The sequence below is a fragment of the Idiotropiscis lumnitzeri genome, chromosome 11, assembly GCF_059441095.1.
Source record: "Idiotropiscis lumnitzeri isolate Australia: NSW breed Sydney's pygmy pipehorse chromosome 11, RoL_Ilum_1.0, whole genome shotgun sequence".
Classification (NCBI taxonomy): Eukaryota; Metazoa; Chordata; class Actinopteri; order Syngnathiformes; family Syngnathidae; genus Idiotropiscis; species Idiotropiscis lumnitzeri.
The window spans coordinates 4,109,107-4,134,302 of NC_142401.1; the positions used below are offsets into that span (position 1 = coordinate 4,109,107).

General features: G+C 40.2%; 1 protein-coding gene across 1 annotated transcript in view; it reads right to left on the reverse strand.

Annotated features, from left to right (window-relative positions):
* Positions 1–24,283, reverse strand: part of suclg2 (succinate-CoA ligase GDP-forming subunit beta) — a 50,472-nt gene extending 26,189 nt beyond the window's left edge. Inside the window, exons 1-9 of the mRNA XM_088308885.1 lie at positions 24,118–24,283; positions 12,779–12,920; positions 5,251–5,350; positions 5,022–5,112; positions 3,809–3,961; positions 3,355–3,444; positions 2,598–2,694; positions 1,763–1,924; positions 98–240 (exon numbers count right to left, since the gene is read on the reverse strand). Of these exons, the coding sequence (XP_088165011.1) occupies positions 98–240; positions 1,763–1,924; positions 2,598–2,694; positions 3,355–3,444; positions 3,809–3,961; positions 5,022–5,112; positions 5,251–5,350; positions 12,779–12,920; positions 24,118–24,240 (1,101 nt within the window). The 5' untranslated portion in view covers positions 24,241–24,283. The remainder of the gene's footprint in view (positions 1–97; positions 241–1,762; positions 1,925–2,597; positions 2,695–3,354; positions 3,445–3,808; positions 3,962–5,021; positions 5,113–5,250; positions 5,351–12,778; positions 12,921–24,117) is intronic.
* Positions 24,284–25,196: the final 913 nt, after the last annotated feature.

Here is a 25,196-nt window from a genome sequence, read left to right on the forward strand (position 1 = left end):
CCATCTGTTGTGAAATGCGCTATACAAATAAAAATTGTATTGGGTTGTATGGTTAACTTATGCGATTAAAGTACAATGATTGGACTGACAACCCTACCTTTGGGTCAGCCGTAAGAAGCTTGAAGGCCTCGTACACCTGTCTCTCTTTGACTCCGCCTCCAAGATCTAGGAAGTTCGCCGGCTTTCCTCCATGCAGGTCAATGATGTCACATGTGGCCATGGCCAATCCAGCTCCATTCACTACAAGTGGAAAAACCCCACCGACATTGATAGGAGACAAAAACATGAATTCATCAACTCGAATTGAACTCAAATTCAACTACGAAGGGAGAATTGGGAAAATCCAAATATTTTCCCCGACCTTCTTGATGGCGCGAGGACGATACTAAATGGTTAAAATCAGCCATAAAAGGGAACAAAACTGTCCAACTTCTGTAACTGTCGACTAGAATGCTCAAATGCGTCAAATTAAATTCCTTACAGCGTGGAATGTGTGTCGTGTGTGCGTGTGGACAGATAGTGCTAAGAAAAAAAAAATGTGTTGGTGAGGCAACAGGGTAAGAAGACAGTGCACCTGTTGTTGCTGCTATATTCTGCAAAAGCTTTGATTTATGACAATAATGTGGGCCTTTAATGAGAATGCTAACAATCCAGCTCACAAGAGACTTTCCGGGTGGATTATCACTAATTAGAACACATTGGTTACGGTGGCATCCCTTCTGGAGTCCTCAGAAAACTGCTTGTAATGTGGATTAGAGGAGAGCCCAGGGTGCCTTTACTTTGACAAGGATTTAACGGCGTCCCAAGGGAATTAAGATACACAGTGGCTATAAAAAGTCGATACACTCCTCTTCGATGCAGGTTTTTGTAATGTGAAAAGACACTGAGATGAATCTTTTCAAAACTTTTTTTTTTGCCCACTTTTAATCCTATTTACACTGCAATGTTGATTTGAATTTGATGAGTTGGTCAGCCCTAATTTGAATTTTGATGTTGGCAGGTGTGTGTGTGTGGGGACTACCATTTAACACGAGGCAGTCTGAATGTGATTGCTTTTCCAAACACGGCCACTTCGCCAATTACAAGAGGGTAAACGCACTTGTGCAACCGCCTCGGCTCGGCTCGGTTGTTCATTTATATTTCCTCTATCAAAGTTGTTGCTCCCCCCCAATTGTGCTGTGCAGGTCGTAGGAGAATTAATGGTCTAAAAAGTTTTGAAGTGATTTATCTTGAGCACATTTTTTTTACATGAAAAAAACACAACATTTCAACAAGGGTGTGTAGACTTTTTATATACAATGTATTTGTGTTTTGCAATAATGCAACTTTAAAAGAAGACAAAAGGGCCGGGTATCAATTCAAATTTCTAAAATAGTTTCGATTTCCGAATCACTAGGATTTCACGCAGTATCAATTTTTGCTGTTATTAGGTTCATTAGGAAAAATATTAATATTTTGTTTTATTAATAATTGACGCCAATACAGTTATATTGATCATGTACGTTTGACCTGATCCAAACAATAAATACTGCCTTCATGCTTAGTGGCATCACTGCTTCTGCCATTTTGTTTTGATACGCTGCATTCGCATCGTGACAAGATCTCACGTGACACGTGAAGTTATTAAGTATCTATATATGGGTTTCTGAATCGATATCGGCCTATGAAAAGGAAAATCGATTTAAATCGATGTGATTTTTTTTTTTTTTAAAACCAAGCCCTCGTTGGCAAATTTGTGTAAGAGTAAATGTGGTTTCCATACCGAAGCAGGCAATGTTTCCATCCAGACCGATATATTTGAGATCCCACTTGGCCGCTTCCGCCTCCGTGGGATCGCTCTCAGTCATGTCATCCATGGCAAAGACAGCCTTTTGACGGAACTCAGCGTTGTCATCAAAGTTGATCTTAGCATCAAAGCAGACCACTGGTCATGGAAGAGAAAAGGTGGGAAAAATAAGCACCGGCAGTGGGGACAACAGGAGAAAAAAAAACCCCCACAAATTACATCTGACGAGGGCAGCGGGGGGGGGGTGAAAGGATGTCTCACACACAAACAACTAATTATAAACCCCCCCCAAAATATTTGAAATGAGCAAAATGAAAGGTTTGCCTGTGGCCTGTTGGTATAAATTATTTCATAGGTTAGCATGCTAATCAGGGTTTGTTGCCTAGTGCCTCCTTGTTGCCTCCAAGGGATAGACCATTATAGTAGACCTCATGGACATCTCCTTTACACTTCAAAGATTCAATTTCAAAGAGACCACATTCATTAGGATACCTACAAAAGACAGCGGGCAAAATATTCACTTGTTAGTCTCAGGCATTTCTTTCAAAACAGCAAGAATGTAGCGACACAAAAAAAAAAATATATAATAAAGGCGTCAATACATAACTTGAGAATAAATATTTGCAATACATGGCCTTTTAAATGCGTTACATCCATCCAGTTTCGATCTACCCTATTTGGCTTAGGTGTAAAATGTTTGTGAACCACCGCTGCGTTGAATTAAGCACTCACAAAAACTTTCCGGTAGCGCTTACCTCTGTCACAGAAAAATACATACTCAAGAAAAAATAAATGAATTTAAACAAGGCACCTTGTCCTTCAGGAGTTTCTCCAAGAGGATTGACTTCAACTTGAGTGGCGTCGACTTTCAGGAAGAGATCATAGAGACGCTTAATCTGATCTGCTGCCTGCAAAAAGTCCATCGAGGATAATAATTACCCGATGGTTCAGATCTGAGCAGCCGGTCCAACCAACAACAATCAGACTCCCGCACACACACACACACACACACACACACCAACACACCCACACACACACACAACAAAACACGGCAGATCACCTTCACTGTCGCACTGTCTTGATTTTATTTTGCATGAATGTCAAGTACTGATATTACATTTTTACCAAATATACAGACTTTCTTCTAAGCAATATGAGGAGGTTGTACATTGATGTTCTTTTTATTTTATTTTAATTTTTTTTAGCTATCTCTTTATTTTCAGCAAGATGGACCCGAGGACTGGAATTACACAACTGATGTTACTCTCACATCCAGATTCTTGCCTTTCAAAGGGTTAGTAAATAATGTACAATGGAATGTCTTTCTCCCTCTCAACACAACCTCGTGAACAACCACTTGCACAGAACTGCCAGATGTGACAGATGACCCTCTGGCAAGCGTGCCTTGTGCGTTGACAACCACACAGCACACATCTGAAAAACTAAGAATATCACGTTGGATCGGTCTATAAATAATCACGCAGCTGTCGTCGGACACGGAGTATATCCATACATCCAATATATCAGCGGGTCTGCATCACACTTTATGACTTTATAAAGCCGATTACCTGTCTCTGCAGAGGTCCTTTGAAACCCAAATTAGCCGCCATGCGAACTGCCTGGTCATCTTGCACACCTTCGACTATATCGATGACTTCCTGTGAGAGTTGGGGTACAAGGACAACAAAAAGATGGAGGACCACAAGTGAGAAAGGGTGGCAGCATCTCAAAATTAATGACAGAAAAAGAAATGACTTAAGGTGACAATAGGTGACTGAATATATGCATGTAAAATACACAAAGGAATTAGTCTCCGCTAGTATGAGACAAAATAATATTACAAAAAGAATATTTAAGACGTGGCACTTATGTGCCGATTTAATCACGATAAATCAAAATCTGCAATAATGATGTACAGAAAATGTGAGCATTCACATTTTTTCCATTATCCTCATTCTTATTTTGAGGCTTTGATATTCCTCTTCCGACTCATAAGTGGACTGCTCGACGTTAATGCCTTACCTTAAAAATGAGTTCTGGTGTGCTGGCTGCTACTTCCTCAATATCCACGCCTCCTTGGGGACTTCCAACCATAACAGGACCATTACAGGCGCGATCCATTAGAATGGCAAAGTAGGTCTCCCGGCTTATGTCCAAGGCCTCAGCAACCATCACCTACACATGGACAACAGGAAAGAGGATGGATGGATGACTTGATGCAAAATATTATCTTTTACCAGGGCTGCATACCATACAAAGCAGATGCACTAGTGCAGACATTTGAATAGTGGGTAGAATTGACGGAATAACGTACTTACTGCAAGTATCGTGATCTGAAGATATAATGAGATCGGAAAAAAAACACACTAGACGCTAATTTGGGAAAGCAGTTAAGGCACAGGAGTGGTGAGGTTAACGGAGAGAATTTTTTTCTGTTTCCAACGTATCGCATACTAAAAATAAGAAGGACTACCTAGGTGATCTTTAAAGACAATACATGTCGTGCTATTTTTTTGCTGCTCGGCTGTTTTCTCGCACTTATTTGCCTTTGTAGTACACCACTGCCTATTTTGTTGAGTTGAAACAAAACATTGTTGATTCTGCTTTTGTTTTTCCCTCTTATACAACATTGTCTTATTCCGCAACAATATTGCGCATGCCTGTCTCCTCACCCCTACTCAATCCTCTATCAGCATTGACAGCAAATCCATGTAGCAGATGCACAAGTGCCTGCCATTCTCTGCTCTGCGGTGCGGTAAGGTCTGGGAGTGGATTCAAGCTTTATTGGAAGGTTGACAACTGAGTTCAGGCTGTCATATGATTGGCCAAGCTTAGACGTAAAGGACTACACTTTCACAGACCTTCAACACTTGCCACTTTGCGGTTGATGGCGAAAATTGGCTCTCGATTAAACTTTCAATAGGTCCAGTTGGCGTAAAAAAAAAAAAAAAAAATTACAATAAAATATATTACAAAAAAAAAAAAAAAGGCTCAACATGTCTCCGCTTCCCAAGCACAACATTATAGAGTGCTATTTTCCTTATTAAAAACACTGCAGAGCAGAATAATGAAGAGGTTCCATTCTTTTCAACAACGGGGAAATAAGCTTTGAAATAAGAGTGTTTTGAGTTGTGAGTGCGGTCACGGAAGGAACGAGTGTGTCACAAGGCACATACGAGGGGGAAAAAAAACTAAAACAAACTATCAAGCAATCTTTTCCTGCACAACAACATACCGTTTTGACTTTCACTCCATCTTTAGGCGTCTGCTTGGTTGTCAGATTGAAACCAAGCATCTTATTGGCCAGCTCACCAACAACTGCGGGGCTATGTGGGAGAGATGAAAAGTGGATTACTTTAATTTCCAAGTAATCCTAAGAACTGTATGTACCGCTGTCTGTCTTCCAAGCACCCTCACCGGAAAAACATAGATCCTTTTCAGAAGAAGCATAAGGGCATACTCACTCCTTCGTTAGATGCACTCCACCTTTGAGGCCGCTGTCAAATACACCCTTGCCTCTTCCACCAGCCAGAATCTGAGCTTTTAGCACAATCTCTTTGGCATCTGAAATACAAAAATAAATTGTTAGATATCGAGAATGAGCCTGATATTTACTTCACTGACCGGGATGGGTCACAAATGGGTCTTCCCATTGTTTTCAGGACATGCAACATAAACATACACTTTTGTATATTAATAAAGTTGACATTCTCAAATGGATGCAATAAAAAAAAAAAAACTGCCCTTATTCTCACAGAAAAAAAAGCAGCACTTTTGCTGTCACTTTCCGTGACAAGATGTGAAAATTCCCAATGCCACTGCAGCATTCAGTCTAAAATCGTCCCATTTGAATGGGGTTGGTACTCTTGATGAAATATGGTTCCGGGCAAGGTTATTATCATAAAAGTGGCCAAGTTCAACCACTGACAAGAGGCTCTCGCCAGGTTGGGATATACTTGGGAATGGGGGACAAAAAAAAAGAGAGTGGACAGCTAGATGAACACCTTGGCCCTCGAGGCAAGAAACAAGCTCATCCTATGTCAGCAAAGGAAGGAGAACATGAAGACAAAACCTGGGAAGGCCTAAAAAAAAAAAAAAAAAACACATTTCCTGCAGCAAGAGCTTGGAAAAAAATAGCAGAGAAAATAGTCTGTGACAGGATGGCGGGGATTAAACTAACACTGCATTTGTGAGACCCAGTCTTCACAGTCTGGAGCTTAGAGGGGGGGGGGGAGAAGAAAAGGTGTACTCAAACACAAAAGGGGTTTGAGAGGAGTCATCAATGAATAAATATGTTTGTAAAAACTGCCACTTTGCAAAATTAAAAAGAGTTCAAAGTGAGACGAAATGGAGCGTCTCGCGGGCATGAACAGCAGAGGATGACAGCAGAAACAAGTTGAGCTTTAAACTAGGGGGGGGGGACATGAAACTAGCCCCTTTAAACCCACCAAGTCTGAAACAAAACAAAGTTGTTTTAATAAGATGGCTCATCGTCGAAACAAACACTGCACTCAGATTTCCCGCGCCAGGACACGGGTCAAGAGGTTTCAACTTGTTATATACCCCGTTCCGAATTATGATGCAAAAGGTGAAATCTAGTTATTCCCCCGCAGCTCGTGCAGCTCGTAACAGCTTCCACACTTCCCGGAATATGTTTTACAAGGTTGGCTTTTTGAACGGAGATGCCAATTATGCCGGACTTTCTTGCGCATGCGTGAGAAGTAGTACCCCTCCACGCCAGTGGTGGCGATAGTCACGACGGAGCTATTCACGGTGATGTCGCATGACAGCGGTCTTTGAATGAGAGTGAATAATTTGTCTTCGCTAAGATGTAAAAATGAGCAAAGATCATTTCGTTCTTGATTAATGGCCTCAATTTTTACAGTTTTTCCTTTCCGATGACCGACATCGGATTAACGTGTTGAGGCCTAAACATTGAATTTGTGCTCACGGTACACGTCTGAATATTAGTTGGCTACCTATTGGAACCTTTGAAGTTCATTGATCTAATACCCACGGATGTGTGCCTTTGAAAAAAATGGACGCAAACGTTTATTGCAGAAACTATTAGACAAAATACGTACAAAAAACAGAAGGAATTCATAGAAGTCTTGTACATCTATCGAGTGATTTAAAATTCCTTACTGTTGTGCAATGTATATTATCACATTGGCACCAAAAGGAGTGGAAAATTTAACAGCTTGTACTTCAACCTCCCCAGAGATGGGCTCATCAAGAGTTATCGTTTTGAAGTTCAGCTTTTTAGCTATTTTCATTCCGCCAGAGTTACTTGTGATGGCAAGTGCAGCATAAGGTAGGGAGAATAAGAGCCATTCCATCTATCTTGAAATAGGTTGAAAAAGGTTTATGACAAAACATTCATATGTAACTGAACAATCAAATTTGTTTGCAAAATTCTCAGTTGACTGGAAGATTCATACAGACACATAAATAGAAAGGTAGAAAAAAAAAATCCAGAAAAATATTTTGACAACTTCTCAGTTTATTTGTCCCTCTGGTATGACTTTGGGATTTTTTTTCCCGCACTGGCGCTAAAGGAAGGCTTAACCAATATGTACAGCGGCTGAGAAAATGACAAATACATTTTCAAACCCATCCACAAAACAAATGCCAGGAGTTTGACACCTGTGGCCTAAAAATAGATAGAATATAAAAAAATATACTCCAGGTAACATTTCCCTATTTCACTGACTTAAGTAAAATCAAATTCACACCTCCATTGTTTCGTAGCTTTCATGCATGCGAAGTACCGAGGAATCATGCTAATTCGATCGAGGAGGCTGTGTGTCTGAAATAATTCCATGTCTCACCCTCGAAGTGAATAGGTTAGGGCGCGTAATGAGGAGGTGGAAACACTAAGCTGCTTACAAAAATCATCTCTGAGAGAGACAGGCGGCTTTACCCTGCAAAGCCTATTTACAGCTGTTAGGACAATTTACAAACGCGTGGCTCTTTGCAAACCCAAGACTTAAGAGCTCGCTAATTTATACGGTGCCATCAAGTCCAACTGTGTTTGTCCGAGTGCCCTGTCGCATATTTTGTTAAACAGTAAAAATGTTTTTGTTTTTTTGCTTTATTTTTATTAAACGACACACCGCCAGCCTCCAATACCTGCACCCTCCTCCTAATCAGGGATTTGCCACAATGGAAAGAAGTGCAGAACCATCTGTCTTCCTTTGTCACAGGTGAGTACTCGTAAGGAACGGGAGGGAGCTGCTCTGTCCGTCCAAGGACTCTCGGGAATGTGCTGGTGAGGCACACCACTCCCCTTACCGCACTCAATTGATTCAACCTATCTAACACCGAAATGGCTTCAAATAGGGCATTGAGGTAAAGCGGCCGTACGGCTGTTGCTTAACCATTTAATCAACGACAAATGTTAGCCACAAAATGGACTTTAATGTACTTGGAGAGAGAGAGAGAGGCAGCAAAAGGACGAAATGCCAGTGAGAAGTATCGGCCAGGAGTAACGAAAGCGGCAGAGGGACTTGTACTTTTTTAAAAAAATATTTTTTGAATGTTGGTTGAAAAAGTCTGTTTGTGGGTTTTAAGCATAAGTTGAAGAATACTATAATCTACTAATTCACAAAATAATAATAAAAAAAAAAGAATAATCATTTACTGCCATTGACGGCTAAAGACGTCAAAGATCCATTGTTTTATTTATTTATTTTTTTTTATAATTTTTTTTTTAACTCGGCTGGTACTGAATGAGTTAACTGGATTTGTTGGTTCCCTATGTAGTTTTCGACTAATTATTCTCACGGCACTTTTTTGTAAAGAAAAAATTGACTGAGTATATTTTGCGCTTTTACGCATCCAATCACTCAAAAGCCTAAAAAAAAAAAAAAAAAAAAAAAGACCATAAATGAACGTCCGAAGTCTCACTATCAGCGGGAGCGTCACATTCTTCACTCGTGAAACTCAAAATGGTGGAAAAAAAATAGCACACCAACAACCGTGGCCCTGTATTCTCATGAAGTTCAAGTACCCTTCCTTGAAAAAAAAAAAAAAAAGGAGGACGCAACGGTCTTCATCTTCTACACACTCACACACAAAGGCAGAGAAAACACACAACACACACTAACACACTGCACAAAGCTATAAGAGGGTCGTCTTATCCCTCAGCACTTCTGACAAAGACGCAAGCAAAAGGGTTGTGGTTAAGCCAACTTTACTCAGCACTAAATGCTACTGTCAGCACTTTCCACCAGAGACACTGCCTTCTTTTCTGAAAGGAAAAAAGATGAAAGTCATTTGAAAAAAGCCACTTGAAGTGTTAAGGGGGGCACAAGGCGACTTCAGTGTGGACAGTTGCATCAACAAAGGAGGATTTACGGACCGAGAGGAGATCCGGTCAGCCGTGTGTCTTACTTTCACCATATTTGATGGGCGTATATTATATTCCGCTTAGTTTAGGCGTATGAATTAAGTAAGCCATTTTGAAGCCTAATTAGTTTGAATCGGCGTGAGTTGTAGAGTATACAGAGAAACAATTTATGATCAAATTTCCCATGAGCGCGTTCTCTTCACTTGCCAATAAGTGGATGGACGGAAGCAAAGCAGCCACTGAAGTGATTGGAGTGCTAAATTCAAGCACAAGCAGAAACTCAATGACGCTTGAGTAAGATGTTGAAATGAGAATCGCTAAGCATATTTTCAAAACACAGTTTGGATGATGACATTGGAAAGAAGGGCAGATAACGGACTTGTTTGGTGTGATGGGGATATTATGGAATGCTAATCCCTGCCATCAAAAATCCCATTGGAGGGAAATTAAGAGTCCAAAAAGTGAAGGCATGGCAGAAATAAAAGATTAATAGAGGGAGGGCAAATGTGGTTTTCACTTAAAATTAAAAAAAAAAAAAAAATAAATAAATAATCAAGATTTGCTCAACAGATACCAAGCAAGAGAAAGCACAAAGTGCACAGCGTAAAAATCACTCTTGTTTAGATATTGCTTAAAAATTGCATTTTTAATAAATAAATGACCCTCATTTTTTTTTTATTTGACTGAAAATATTTGGTTTTGAACCCCCCCCAAAAAAACAATGAATGAAAAAGATAAAAATTTAAAAAATATAAATACATGACCCTAAATAAATCGTGGAACAGTACATTTTTTTTAATTTGACTGAAAATATTTGGTTTTAAACCCCCCTAAAAAATAAAAATAAATGCGAGAAAATGGATCAATATTTAAAACCAACCTGCCAGCATGGCCGAGTGGTCTAAGGCGCCGCGTTCAGGACCCAGTCTCCCCAGGAGGCCTGGGTTCGAATCTCGAATTTCCCCATTGTGGGACTAATAAAGGGAATATTATTATTATTATTATTATTAAAAATGTTCACAATCAGATACACAACTTATTATTTATTTTTTTTGATTAGCACGAGACAACCAGAACAAGTGACCGTCACCCATCAGGTATGTTTCATTGATGAAATCAGACAAACATTGATACTGATTATCGACTCACGCTCGGGTTTCCCATGTGAAAATTGACATTCATACTTTTCAGAGGTGAAAACCGGCATGAAAACTGCTGACTTTGAACGAAAAAGAAGCGACAGTTAAGCTGAATGTAAACTCAGCCAGAACCTTTTCAACAAACATTCGGCGTAGCCAGTGCAATCATTTGGAATTCCTTAAAAAAGAAAAAAAAAAGGAAACATCTTGTGGACGTAGCAACAGAGTATACTGAAGAGTAGATTAAGGAAAAAAAAACATCTTTGATCAAGGATGTTGCGAGAGCAGCAGCCTGTTCGACGAGCTTGGCTCACTGTTGTGTCTTGTTAGCGTGTTTATTTTGGGGATTTTTTTTTTTTTTAAATCTCAGAGCGCTTCTTCTATTTTGTGGACATGGAAGTACAGTTTGTACGGAGTACAAGCCATGCCTCCTTTGCTTCAAGTCGGGATCAGTCGTTAGCACGGGCACCCGCGACGTAACTCTGCATTTTCTGTGAGCTGACTTGAGAAACAAGAGGCGCGGTGTTCCGTTGAGCGCCAGCTGACTTTGGGAACATCTTGTGAAATTCCGCAGTTGTTAAAATATTTAATTGCGTCCAACCAGTTAACGATAAAGCAATTAGTGCCAACAAATGAAATTAAAGGAAAATGGCTTTTTTTTTTTTATTATATAATTTTTACATGCATTGAGATGGTTTAAAAATAGAGGTTCAGTTAAAATTCGATTACAGAGTGAAAAAAAAAAATTCCACAGTCTTTCTTTATACCTCATTTGGTAATAGTTCTGCTTTCTTCATTTGGCAATGGACCTCTGAAAAGAAAAGGCTAAAACTGTGCCTGTTCTCTTTGGAGTCCCTGTGGGGTATAACATTACAAAAGCTTTGACTACCTGACAGCTCCTTGCACACGTCTCCCAGTATGGGTCCATAAAAATTTAAATAACGAGCCATTATTGTTTGAGTCACCCATCTGCCAAAAATGTTAATAACCCCGCTATGAAGTGGATGAATTGTCATTTAAGTCAAAAGGAGTCAATGAATCATTAAGTATTTCACTTTTTGGCTTTTATGTTGTGAGAGCAGCAACGGAAAAGTTTTTTTTTTTCTTCCTCAAGGGAAAGGCATGTACAATTTACCGTGACATTTGTTGTCCGCTTTTAACACAAAATTTATTTGTGATAAAAACTCATTGAGGAAAAGGAGAAGACGCTAATTCCACACAGAAATGGCCCAAAGTCAGGAGATTAACTTTACCGGAAGTGTCTTTGTGGTATGTGGGTACAGAAGTTGGTCCTTTTTTGGGTAACGACCGATTTGGGTTGATACTACCGAGTACCGATTCACGCAACCTCAAACCGTAAACGTTTCAGTGCCTTAAAAAAAATAAATAAATAAAAATAAAAAATAAAAAAAATTCCACTAATAACCACCAGGTGACGCGCCGTGGGCCACTTTGGAACGGGGCACCCAAAATATTTGTTCTTATGTGAAGCAAAAAAATAAATAAACCTTGTAAGAAATAAATAAAACAGCTGAAGCTGGTGATGTATGTGTTGGGTAATTTGGTGAGTGGGCAGAGAAAAGAACAGCGGAGCCGGGAGATGCAAAATATATTCGTGTGAGTGCATTCAAATGTGTTTTGCGTTCTGTTCTATTTTAGTCACAATGTTGTAATAAAATAACTAAACTGTGTTGCCACTTTTCAGCGTGGCGTGAAGCCGTGAACATGCAGGACTAATGATCAAAATTGCAAGCCAAGGGTTAAAAATAAAAGATAAAGAAGAAAAGTCCAAACAAAAGCTATGTGAAGTGTGAAAAACTGAACATGAGAGGTTGTAAAAAAAATTAATTCGGTTGAGTGCCATGATGAAAAAACAAGAAGGCACAATCATCAAACTAAAAAAAAAAAAAATGAAAACAACAACAACAAAAACAGGCGGCGATGCATTAGCATGAAATTTGGAAGACATGATTAATCTTGATAAAACGTCATCTCTGATTAATCACAACAGTTCACGTCTTGTAGCACATCATGCGACGTAAATAGCACGACTGTTATACAGCCGTTTCGCTGTGCGCAGTCGAAACATTTCCAACCACGTTATTGTTTTTAAAAATCATAAGTAGTAATGAAATGAAACACATATCTTCAGTTGATGAAACACACATAGATTACTTTCAGATAAATGTCTTTTCCTGTACAGGGACAGGATTATCATAAAAAAAAAAAAAAAGAAGAAAAAAAAATTAAAATAATAATATTATATTATATATAATATATATTATATATTTATAGATATATATAGTATATTTATATATATATAATATATATATATATATATATATATTATATATATAATATATATATATATATATATATATATATATTATATATATATATATATATATATATATATACACACACTTTTTTTTTTTTTAACAGTCCCACACGACAAAAGTGTTAACGCGCGCGTGTGTACACACGTGCGTTACACCTACTCACCGAGTCTCTTTGCCGCCTCCAAGGCTTCAGAGGCTGTGTCGGCTACAAAGAAGCGTTGGACAGCCACGCCGCACTCTTGCATCAACTTTTTACTCTGGTACTCTTGGAGATTTAGCCATCTTTTCGGACTCGACCAGTTGCACTGGAGTTGATAAAAGAAAGCAGGATGTCAGGATGAGAAGACAGTGAACCTAGGCCTAATGCCGTCATAAGAAACCAAACAAAAACACAAATCTACACACTCTCTAATGGGAACATTTCCCCTCCGCTGTCAGAAAAGGTCTACGACAATACGCGAGTCTTTATCTTACTGAGAAATGCACACACTACATCCTCTCTCCACTTCCTAACTGTGTCTTGTCTGCTATCTCCAAACATCTCTGGTTCTCCTTTTCCAGTAATGAGGCGTTAAGTCAGGTTGAGCACCAGGACAGCTCCTGAGCTATTTGCACCATCAGCAGACACGGGCCTTGTCAGCGCCAGCTGCTGCTATTAAAAAGAGATTGAATTTTAAATGTGATGGAGAGACAAAGGCATGGTGGAGTCCAAGATTCCCTGAAGCGCTGCTGTGCATGAATGGAAACAAGCACGGCAAGGTCAATCCTGGCAAATATGCAAGTGATTCTCCATTAGGTGTCGTTCTTCCTCAATTAAAACCAAACTCGCATCTCAATTTGACTCAATTGACATGCGAGTCGATCACGACTCAAGTGGCAAACCTTCAAACGGAACACTGATGTTCCACACGGCTGTGTGCCGAGCCCTCTGCTTTTATTCCCTTTTAACTTGAGACAGCACATTTGTACGTGATTCTAATAGCATGGTTAAGTTTGCAGACAATGACAGCAATTGGTCTCATCGGCATCAACACGTCGCAAAATACAATTGAGCCTGTCGCTTATCTCGACGCGAGGACTAAAAAGGGAAAGAAACAAAAGCCTGAGCTCTTTTCCAATTCCGGCAGTTTCCAGTTTGAAATCTCATTGTTTTGGCCAAGTACAATCCATTTTTTTTTTTTTTTACATGAAAATGTATCCACTACCAGGAAAATCATCTCCAACAAGAACGTTTCCATGGCTGAATTTGTAACGAGGTATCGATTCCAAAGTCACTGAACAAAAGAAACCGGACACGTTTCATTAATTTTACGGCCAACGTTGTTTGTTGCAACAAAGCTCAGCATGATGCCAGAAAAAGTTGCCCTCTCCAACAGCAAAACAATTTACTGGCCACAAAATTCTTTTCAAAGTACCCGAAAAAAAAAGGCAAGTGTAGCTGACTTGGTCAAATAGAGCACGGGGGAATTTTTATTTTTATGTGATGCAGACGCTGTGGTTTCAAAAATGACATTTATAAATATTGAAGTGAAAAGTAACTTTGAGAACATCTCCACTGTGAATCTTTCAAAAATATCCAATACTGAGATGCACCCAAAATGTATCGTTGATTGTAAACGGTGACGAGTGTATTTTCACTTGGAGTTGTGAACGGGTTGAGTGGGGCGGCATCCCTTTGGTGTCCGACGGAACAAGTTTTAAATGTCAGATCATGACCGGCGTTCAATTTAGTCATGCATCTATTGAACTTTTGTCAAACGATAATTGTCTTCCGCAGCTATATTTCCCAAAGGACATTGTGTCTGGCCGTAGAAATGATTTGAAATAGCCAAAAGCAGGACAATGCCAGCTCATGGAACATCTGGGTTTTTTTTTTGTTGTTTTTTTTTTTTACCTCTCCATTGACATTTTGCGAAACTGATTCACTGACGACTTAAAATCTTTATTTTATCACTAGACTAAGTGGAATTTGTGATTTTTTTAAATTTTTTTTTAGATGTGACTTTATTTAAGACGGGATCAAGGCTTGACTGTTTTGCTCAGCAGCCACTGTGGCAAGCGGTTGCCATGATTTATGAGCCACTCAGCATTTTCACTCGCCACATTTTTTGTTGTCGGATAAAAGAGGTCCTGCATAAACAACCTCCGCATTCAGTCAAACAAGTCGAAGCACTTTACAAAAATCCGCGTAGTAAAGTTATTCTGACTGGTTCCAGCTAAGTGGGTTATCTTCACATGCGAGTGAGCGTGTTGCCGAATAACACTCGAGGCCGACTCGGAGAAGAGATCACAATAAATGCACTCGGACAAAAGTGTACATTTTCATCTTTTACTTCAGTTTTTTTTTCTCATCAGTCGTCTAATATATACTAATTATATCTTTGGGCATACAATTGTAAGTAGATTTCAGTCCAAATTCAATTTTTAGACCTGTACAGAATAAGCCGTACATAAGTAATAAACGAACTGCTAATTGAATGAAAGCTGGATCGCTCGGTGACTCGATGTGCGATTGTCACTTTGGTATGTGTCCAAATAGCAATGTTAATACTCCAGCATAGATTATTAAATGATACGTCTGCTTGTTAACAAGGCGCGGACAGATGGCAAAAATCCCTTTTATGAGCGGCAAAGCCTCTCATTTTGCCACCATTACAGCTGCGCAAAGTGAGATTGAGAGCAGCTGCATCGTGAGCGTGGCGCAGGATATAGGACAAGCATAACTGATACAATTAGTAATACTTTATTTCAATTGGCGGTGAGTAATTAGACCGTCACAACAATGTTTCAATTTCTCTCTGAGTCACATGTGTCAAACTCCAGGCCCGGGGGCCAGATCTGGCCCGCAATTTCATTTTTGGTGGCCCGCAAAGGGCAAATCATGCGCGTCAACTTTCTGTTTCTAGCACATTTTCTTCACTTTTAACTCTGTTGAGGTGTTGCCATTGTTACCAATCCTTTCATTTTAAAATAAATTGAAAAATTGTTGAACAAACAATTACTGGCTTTCCATGTGATAACGTAGGGCAATCATACATTTATATGAGTTCACAGTCATCCCTCTCAGGGAAACCAAAACTATGATGTGACCCATCCGAAAAAAGAACACCCCTGTTCTAAATAATGCACTCATGCCGATAACCATTTATTTGATATAATTTTAAGGAAAAATATTATATTGCGATATATATCATTGTATAGAGCTGTACCGATCAACTTAGCTTGGCGTCAAACATTCCCCCAATAGTTCCAGAGCAGCCGGGCAGGCACTGTTTTTCTTTCCCAGAACAAGCTCGTTCTAAAAAACAGTGCTGGCAGGTGGCAGCTCCTCCAACTGAGTTGTCAAATGTGTTGAAGACATTTTACCACTGAGGCAGATACGATTATGCCATCAACAAGCATTATACAATCTGTAGAGTTCGAAATCTCTTCCGTAAGCAAAATTTATAGTTTAGCGCACATAGCGCGCATCCCTGTCTTCAGGGTGAGTTAGCTTGTTTGATTTATCGTCTCCTTTTACAGTCAGTCATAAAGCAGAGCAGAGCGCCAAGTTGTTTTCATTGTTAGCATATTTTTTTTTTTTTAACTCTCGAGGTCCCAAACTTAATGACATTTCCCCAGCTCTGCATGACTGGTAGTTTGGGTCAAAGACAATACCCACCCAAACTCACACCTGTTCGACCTGATGCCCTCTGGCAGGCGCTTCAGGTGCATCAAATCAAGGACCAGTAGACTGAGAAACAGTTTCTTTCCAAGAGCCATCTCCATTCGAAACTCTCACACACACACACACGACCACCCTTACCTTGCAGAACAGCAACGTGATGTGTTTTTATATATCCTATCCAGTATTATTTTCCATTGCACTAACTATTCTCTTATTTATCTAATTTATATATTTATCTGAATTATTGTTGTATTGCACTGGAGAGGGGAGCTCTCGAATCTCGTTGCACACTTGAGTACAATGACAATAAAGGGATTTCTGATTCTGAAAACACGGGGCAAAAAAAAGGTGTCTCAATGAGACTCCGTCCTGAATATTTTACACAGAGGGGCGGCGAGCCCGCCGCTTGCGACTGCTCTCGCAGGAACTTCAAACAACGGGCAGCTTCTCAGCTAGAGAACACATTTACATTTCTTCCTCGCAAGGGACAAAGTTACCTCTGACTAGATTTGAATAGTGCTTTACCAAGGCTAATAGGCATTTCGGTAACTAGTGAGGTGCTTAGGGCACTTCGATAATTTACAGGAATGTTAGGAAAAAATGGGAAAGTTCAATCTCAACATATTGTGAGTGATCGTAAGGACTAAATGTGTGTGAGACACACAAAAAAAAATGACAGTAATATAAACAAAAGTGCAGGTTTTAGGATTATGCCAGCGCTGGGCCATAAGATTATTTTTTTTTTTACACTCCACCAAATCAAACATTCCAACAAATATTTGTAGAAATGTTGCTGAGCGCTTTGCATTCTGTAGCAGAGCTTGCCTGAAGGGGATTCCTTAAGACATTATATTAAAGTCATGGAACTTTCTATTAAAGTCAAGGAGACCTTACTTTCGTACATTACAATTTGTCAGCCAGACAGTGTCATTTTTGAGCAATAAATCTCGTGATGGCAGTGCGACTACGCGACTATACACATCGTTATACATCAATATGTCTACTGCCTGGGGCACGAAAAAGAATGACGATCCAGAAAAGAAAGTAATATACTTCCACACGACCACAAGCACTTGCAAAGAGTCCCACGAAGATACTAAAGTTGTATTTGAGACAATAAAATGGGATCCGCAAGGTCTGGACCTCGAAACGTGTTGCCTCTCAAACGTTTGCATTGAAATGAAGTGTTGTCCGGTTTCTTTGGACTTTGGTAGCTGGTTGAGGTGAAGCTCTTTTCTTTCTCAACGGCACTTAGAAACAGTAATTTATGCCTTTGTTGCATCTCGGCGAGATTATTGTAATGCACTTTATTTTGGAGTCAGCCAGTCTTCCCTCAAGGGTTTTCAGTTGGTGTGAAATGCTGCCGCTCGCCTTTTAACTGGAGCTCGGAAGAGGGAGCTCATAACCTCAATCTTGGCCGCTCTTCACTGGCTCCCAGGGCACTTTCGAGCTCAGATACTTCAATTTGTCTTCAAATCTTTAAAAGGGGATCGGGCCAGCGTACCTCACTGACCTCCTCAATCACGACGCACCTCAGGTCTACGGACCAGACGTTAATGGGGGTGCCGAGGACTAAGCGGAGCCTCGGAGGGGATCAAGCCTTTTCTGTTGCCGGTCCTTCTCTCCTGAATGACCTTTCAGTGCAAGCCCACTCTCGGTCCACTTTTGAAACTCGTTTGAACACACATTTATGTTCTTTGGCTTTCGACCCAACATGAGGCTGTTCACAGTTCTGCCGTTTTCTAGTGTCTCTTGAATAAGTGTTGCTGTCCAACCGGACGAGACTGGCTTTCCCCCCAATGACCAAGTGATTAAAGTGCTGACAGAGCATAGAGGAACGCATTTTCGAAGAGCTATTTTTATATTTTATTTACACAACAGTTTAGTAGTCTTGCAGTGCCTTTGTGCCTCGTCTCTTATCTTTTCTTAAGTATGACACATTTGAATAAGACGACGTACCAACATCCAAGCTTATTAACGATGCTAATTACTTAAATACCTGTAGAGACGCAGCGGTCAGGTTTTCCCATCCTTAAGCCTGTCTGCAGGAGATTAGACCCACCCTGCCAGGATGCAAATCTACTTGATCTAAATCCAAGAGGCCATGCTCGGCTGCTCCCGCCTCTGCTCATCTGTACTATTTACAGGTCGTTCTCAGACAGATGCCATTTTTCTTTTTACCCTAATGGTTTGCGTGTGACTTTCGTTTTGAACAGGCAAGGACACAGAGCAGCACAGTGGAAGGTGAAAAATGCCAAAATATAACAGACATTCGGTGGCACAGAACCACCGCACCAACATCTGAATTTCGTTCACTCGCATTAATTTTGGTTGAGTAAAAACTCTGATACGACAGCGATGTCAGCTAAACCACCCGCTCGTGTCGGAGCAACACTTCTAAGATTATGCTTGTGGAATATAAATTCAGCAGCAAAATCCACCTGTTTTTGTCCATCTCGGGGGCGGCCATTTTGCCACTTGCTGTCGATTGAAAATGACATCACAAGTTGCTCAGGGCTCACATAACGACCAATCATGGCTCAGCTTCAGAAAACAGGTTATTAGTCGTTATCCGAGCCCTGAGCAACTGTCGTATCATTTTCAGTCGACAGAAGGGACAAAATGGCCGCCCCCTGACTTGGTTAAAGACGGGTGGATTTGGCTGCTTAACTAATATCTCACAAATGCAATATTAATCAGAATGACATATTTAGACGAGTGTAGGCATATAGAACATTTTATTGGAAACAATTTTCTTGTGTTGACTTCTCCTGTAAAACTCATTCATTGCCAGCCCAGGTCAAATAATTAAATAAATAAATAAATAAAGGAATAATTGCACTTTTGGCTTCTATATCCATCAATGGCAGTGAATGAGTTAATCATGGAACAATGGATCATGATATTGTATATAATTGTAGCCCTCAGCATTGTAATCAAAGAGACTCGTGAGAAGGCGAAAACAGTGTTGAGGGAAATTTTCCTGGTAAATGTAGATTATTTTTAGACTCGGTATTAGTGTTTACTGCTGAACCAATAATCAGAAATAAAAATGCTCTTTGTGTCAAGGAATTTCAAAGTTTTTTTTTTTTTGGTTTTAGTCAGCAAAAGAGAGCAGATAAAAACGCCGTGGTTCGAGATTTTCTTCATCTCCAACGAATGAAGACCCAAAAAAGAGAACACACAAAGGATCATCAGCCACCAACACCAATTTAGCTAATTAGATAAAGTCGAGTTCGATGAGTTTTTGCTCAGCACGTGTTAATGCCCCATAAGGCATACAACTGCTACATGACTGACTTTAAAAGCAAATATGCTAATTATTCACTCATGTTTGTTTATGCGGTAAATCCGCATCAAGTGTGGCTCTTTGCCTCCATCTTATTTTCTGTGTCACCTCACTAACGATTTACTTAAAACACAACCTGTATTCATGAGTCATAAAAGAGAAGCTAACCGCCACCTCATTAGCAGAACCGCTGCAGTCGAGATATGCCAATGATTTGGATGTTTCTCGGTTCCGCGCTATTTGGTGTCTGCGCTCATGCGAGTGGACGCGATCGAGTTCTGGTGAATTTCTTCGCATGTGGTTTGGCAAATGGACAAGGGGGAAAACACCAGAGTTCATAATGTGAATGGGTACAAATCAATTACGTAGAAATTAGTGAACTGGCAATCTGTTAATTTCTTGAGCATTTGACAAAGCCCCAGTTGGAGCATTCTGGTTAATTAACTCTGTGGCCATTTGTCATCGCCAATTAGACAGCGTCATGTCAAAGGGCTCAAGGTCAGCGCATGACAAGTAATGAGGATGTTAACTTCTTGGGGCAGACCAGTGTAGAAAGTGTAAATTAGGTGATGGTGAGCCTCTGAAAAAACAAACCAATGCAATATCCAGGACAACAATGTGCAAAAAATAGTTATTTTGGAAAAAAAAACAACAAAAAAACAAATATTTGTCAGAACACGAAAAGAAAGTTGCGATTAAGATAATCCAGATCTCAGTTCTGCCGCATTTCTGGCAATTGGAAGGATTAAACTGCTTCATCCGCCCCGTATATTTATTAGTTCATTCTCACCATTGCTTTTTGCGCCTGTTTGTTTTGTCAGAAAAATTGAGACGTGTGTCGTCTTTTGATGACGTATCGGTCGGATGAGCGCGAGCGAAGCGTGGAGACTCCCGTCGCAACGGCAAATTTATAGCCACATACAAAAGAGGCCTGGATTGGATTTGAAAACAACAATAAAAATGGAATTTTACTGTTCACATTGCATGTAAAAATAAAATAAAATAAAATCTGAAATATAGCAATGAAACATAGCGCTGTCAAATAAAAAACTGAACTAAGGGAGATTTCTGGATTTTCAATCGACCTAATATGTATTATAGCGAATAAAAACGCCACACAGCGAGAACCTGGATGAAAAGATTCGAAAGCAGAACCCTGTCACTTCTTGAAAGCTGACTATTCAGATGGACTAGTCTCCAAATTCCCAGTGACCGTGAACTGAACAAACAGTATAGAAAACAGATGATTGGGTGAACAAAAGAAGTGATGACATTCAAGCCTATACGAAGAGGACAATAGTTTTCATCTTAAAAAGCAAAGCAGCCCTAAGACTAAAGTACCCACCGCTGCTACGGCACATTACGATGACATTTTGTGATCACTCTCTGAATGTCAAGACTCTTGCGGCAAGTCCGCTCAAAGCAAAATTCTTTTATAGATTGCCGTTATTCTGTTCTCAGCCTAATTTGAATTGTGTGAGGGAGCTTTTAGTTGGGTCCAAGTGCTTTCGCATCAGAACTTTGTGTGGAAGAGCTTTGTGGTAGTTTTTACCTTTGACAGCTGACTACCTACGTGAACCTTCTGTAATGTAAAAAGAAATCCCGCTTAAATTGTGAGCGAGGGGCTTAAATTACAATGATACACACACAGCGGCCTTCAAAATCTTGAATTGATTGAGGGTCGACGATGGTAGTTGAAATCAATCAATGATCGTTTCTATCCGGCGTGATTTCAATAGCAGTCAAAAATAACGGTGCTAATTATTTTTCCCATAATTGCGCAGCCCTAGCGTGCAGTTTCCGCATCAAGCGGGTCGTGCTGAGCTTCAGTGAATGGGGGGGGGGGTCAACTTTCTAGACCAGGGGTGGGCAAACTTTTTGATTGGCGGGCCACAATGGGTTCTAAAATTTGACCGAGAGGCCGGACCAGGAGCAGATGGATGGAGTGTTTTTTTAAATACATTTAATTTTAAATGAAAGTGAACTAAAGCATTACAACAATATATATGTCTTTGAAAAACCACAGTATTTAGAAAATAAATCATTAACAAGGTTTATTGATTTCATTTTTTTCCCAAGTTTGGCGGGCCGGATTAAAACGTTTAACGGGCCGCATGTGGCCCCCGGGCCGTAGTTTGCCCACACCTGTTCTAGACAATAGTGCTAATTAAGTTAGACGGACGCGGCGTGGCGAATCGATACGTCGACGCCTCTCATGTCAATTAGATCGACTCCCAAATTTATGTAATCATACTTTTCGGAGCTCAATCATTTGAGACATTGCATTTGCATTATTGTGCCAGAAAGGAAAGACGTTGAGGTTTCCACACACACTTAAGGACCACACAAGGAGCAGAGCGGCTAGCACCGTGCAGCAAAAGAATGTTAATAGAACAGATTCATATTGATAGGTTGCGCCGAAATCTATAAGTGGCTGACAAAATTCATTTGTGGCGGCCCGCCGCAGGTTAAATGTATTATGTGGGGAAACAGTGCAGCTGTAATGTCTTATTTTGCAGAGGCGAGGAATAAAGACAAGGCAGCCAATCACAAAAAGCAAAATTTTGGTTGAACGAGCCAATCAGATCGGTGCGCGGTTAAACTACGATAACTCCAAGTGCTTTTGTGGACAAGCGTGTGCAGTTTATACTATATATAAACACTGCCTGGTTGGAGTGACAAAAATCCAATTTATTTATTTATTTTTTTTCATGTTTACATAGAGGGGGGAACATTTTCATGAAATCCGATTTCCTCAGATTGGAATTAGGATTTGATATCTGCCGTGTGAATGGAGCCATCCAGCCATGATGTCAGTCAGAGTACACGCGTGTGCATCTTTTTGCTTCTGCGTACGTGCAGTGAGGAGGTGTCTGGGTGCGTGGATGGGCTGCATTCGTGTGTGGTATTAAGTACAGCAGCAGTTAGGTTGCAGGAGTGAGTCAGGTGGTCCCCAGTGTGCCGTTGACGATAATTACTGTCGAGAGAGTGTCTCGCGAGACCGTGCGCCAGCTGCCTGCCTGGCTCCATCCCCAACATATGCCACTTTCTCATTGAGGGGGATCCATGAAGCACTTGGGCTAGTCATCTCCTGTCAAGACCTCATCAGTGTCAATATTTGGCAGTCTGATATCACCGGAAAATGATAATGTGGAAGCGACGGAACGATGATGTCATGACTGTGAAAGTAAACCAAATCAAAACAATGTGAGCATCCACGCTGCTTGAGTATTATCTACAAACATTGCGGACAAGTATGCTGCCACTACAGTACTTTAATGATCTCCTTTTGTTGTGTTAAAAAAAAAAAAACAATAATCACATTTGATGGCCTTTTTTTAAGGACTGAAAGATAATCTGGATTGAAATGTATTAGAAGTTTGCTATTTTCGTCGGGCAGATTCCACACAGTAAGGCTAGAACCCACGACCTGTGAACGGTGAGGCAGATGAGCAAACTCAGTGTACAACGAGATTGTATCAATTGTATCTTAATACTGACAGATATAAACACACTGTTTGTATTTAACCGCTTTTCCTTAAATTTTACTTTTTTGGGTGGAGCATGGAAACGTTTTAAATAATGGCATTGAGGTACTTTATACAGGTCAAAGTCAGAGTTTTGGTACCATTAGAACCCTAACACCAACACAAACAACCAACATCATACCACACCAGACCAGGCCTCACCTCTTACTATCACATGCATGTAAATGGGCCAAAAAATCCCCCAGGGATTTTCTTTTATTACTTTTTTTTTTTTTTGCAATGCATATTGAATAAAAAAGTTTAAAGTTACAGTATTTAAAGTTTGTGGAATAGGTTGAGGTACTATTTCAAACATGTTTTTTATGCAGGACCATTTTTTGCTCTGGAAGATTTCCACAGTGATAAACTGGGGTTCACTGCAGTGAGTTGTCATTACACTTTTAGGTGCATTGTTTCTTTACTCATTATCACTTTACTTTATACGTTGCATACAAGAAGATGTAGGGTGGGACAAACAATGCAACTGTAACTATTTGCTATGTAGAGCTCTAATCAGAACAAACACGTCGTTCAAAGTGCCAAAATCAGTCAACAATTGGTCAAAGTACAACGTTTGACCTTTACACTGTAGTCTTATCTGAAACAGTGGTGTTCTGGGGACTTGGGGCTGTTCTCTGCTTCAAGCCTTCAGACATATGGTTCCGTTGAATTTATCACGAAAATATAACAACGTCAATGAAAAGTGACGAATCAAAAAGGTGTGTCAAGCTGTTCATCCGTATCATGCAATTCCTCCTCCTTTAATACAACCTAATATGTTTCCTCAGTCAAGATCGTGCAACCGCAGTCACGTAACGCACAATCACAATTATTGCAAAAACAAAAACGAGATGTTATGTCAACAACTAACTACCACTCTCTGTCAACATTACCTTGCATGCCTCGTGATTGTTAGAGGCGCTAACATGCTAACCGGCTAGCAACCATCGAGCCGACATTCATCAAATTTGACATGAGAGCGCAAACTTGCAGCGTGAGGACGAAGGGGGAGACAGTACCTTCAGTTTGGTCATAAGAAGGTGCTTTGACGTGGCTGCCCTGAGTCCTCTCGTTGCAGCCTGGGCTGCCATGGTTGCCGCCATGTTGATCCGGGAATGCAAGTGCGGTGACGTCACGGACATGTGCTCGTTTCCACGTCAACGGACACGAGGGGGCGAGGCTTGGCGAAAAGCACACTCAGCACTTGTAGCAAATTCATTAATTGTCATATGTTTTTAAATAAATAGGTGAAATTATTTTTTTATTGACTTAATTAAAATAAATAAATAAAAAAAAGAAAAACAGATAAACCATCACGTAATTTGATTCACTCTGCTCTACCATCCACAGTTTTTTTTATGTGGAGGGAGCATTTCTTCGCCAACAAATCGATTAATAATATAGACCAATTTGAATCCAATTTCAGGTGACCAAAAAAAAAAAATAAATAAGAAGGAAAAAAGACCCTCGCCGATCTGGCTGCATCGTACGGAAGAGGGTTAGGGTCAATGAAAAAATAAACATAAACCTTGGTAAGATTCCAACTTTATTCTCCGAATTCCTACTTTTTCGATCTTTCTCTGTATTATCTTGAGAATTTAAACCACCCTGCTTTCTCCAGCCTCAACTCGCACATTACTGTTCAGATTGTCATTTTCAACTGATGGCCAACGCCAGCTCCTCCCCCACTAGAATTTTACATTATAGAACATGTGAATATGTGTGGTTTTCACCTGAGTTGTTCACCAGGTTCCAGAATGGAAACAAAACTGCTCACTAAAAAGTTTAAAGATACATTGAAGTATATTACTTGAGCAATTTGTAAAGCACCAAAAGTTTGCTTGCTAAAACTTTGAAAGCCTATCGGTGTTAATGACTTCTAATTACTATAATTTCAGGACGTCACATTGCTCACAGCTTGGTTCTTTTGCGGCTACTGTGTTTTAACACTCTCTGCATGCGCAGCAGAGTGCCACCTGTGTGTGAACCTGTGATATAATATCATTCATCCAGCCTGAAGGGATGTCTGTGTCATTGTCGGCGTCAGAGCTGCCCAGAGTTAACTGCCAGATGCTTTGGGGCTGTCATCACGGCGTCG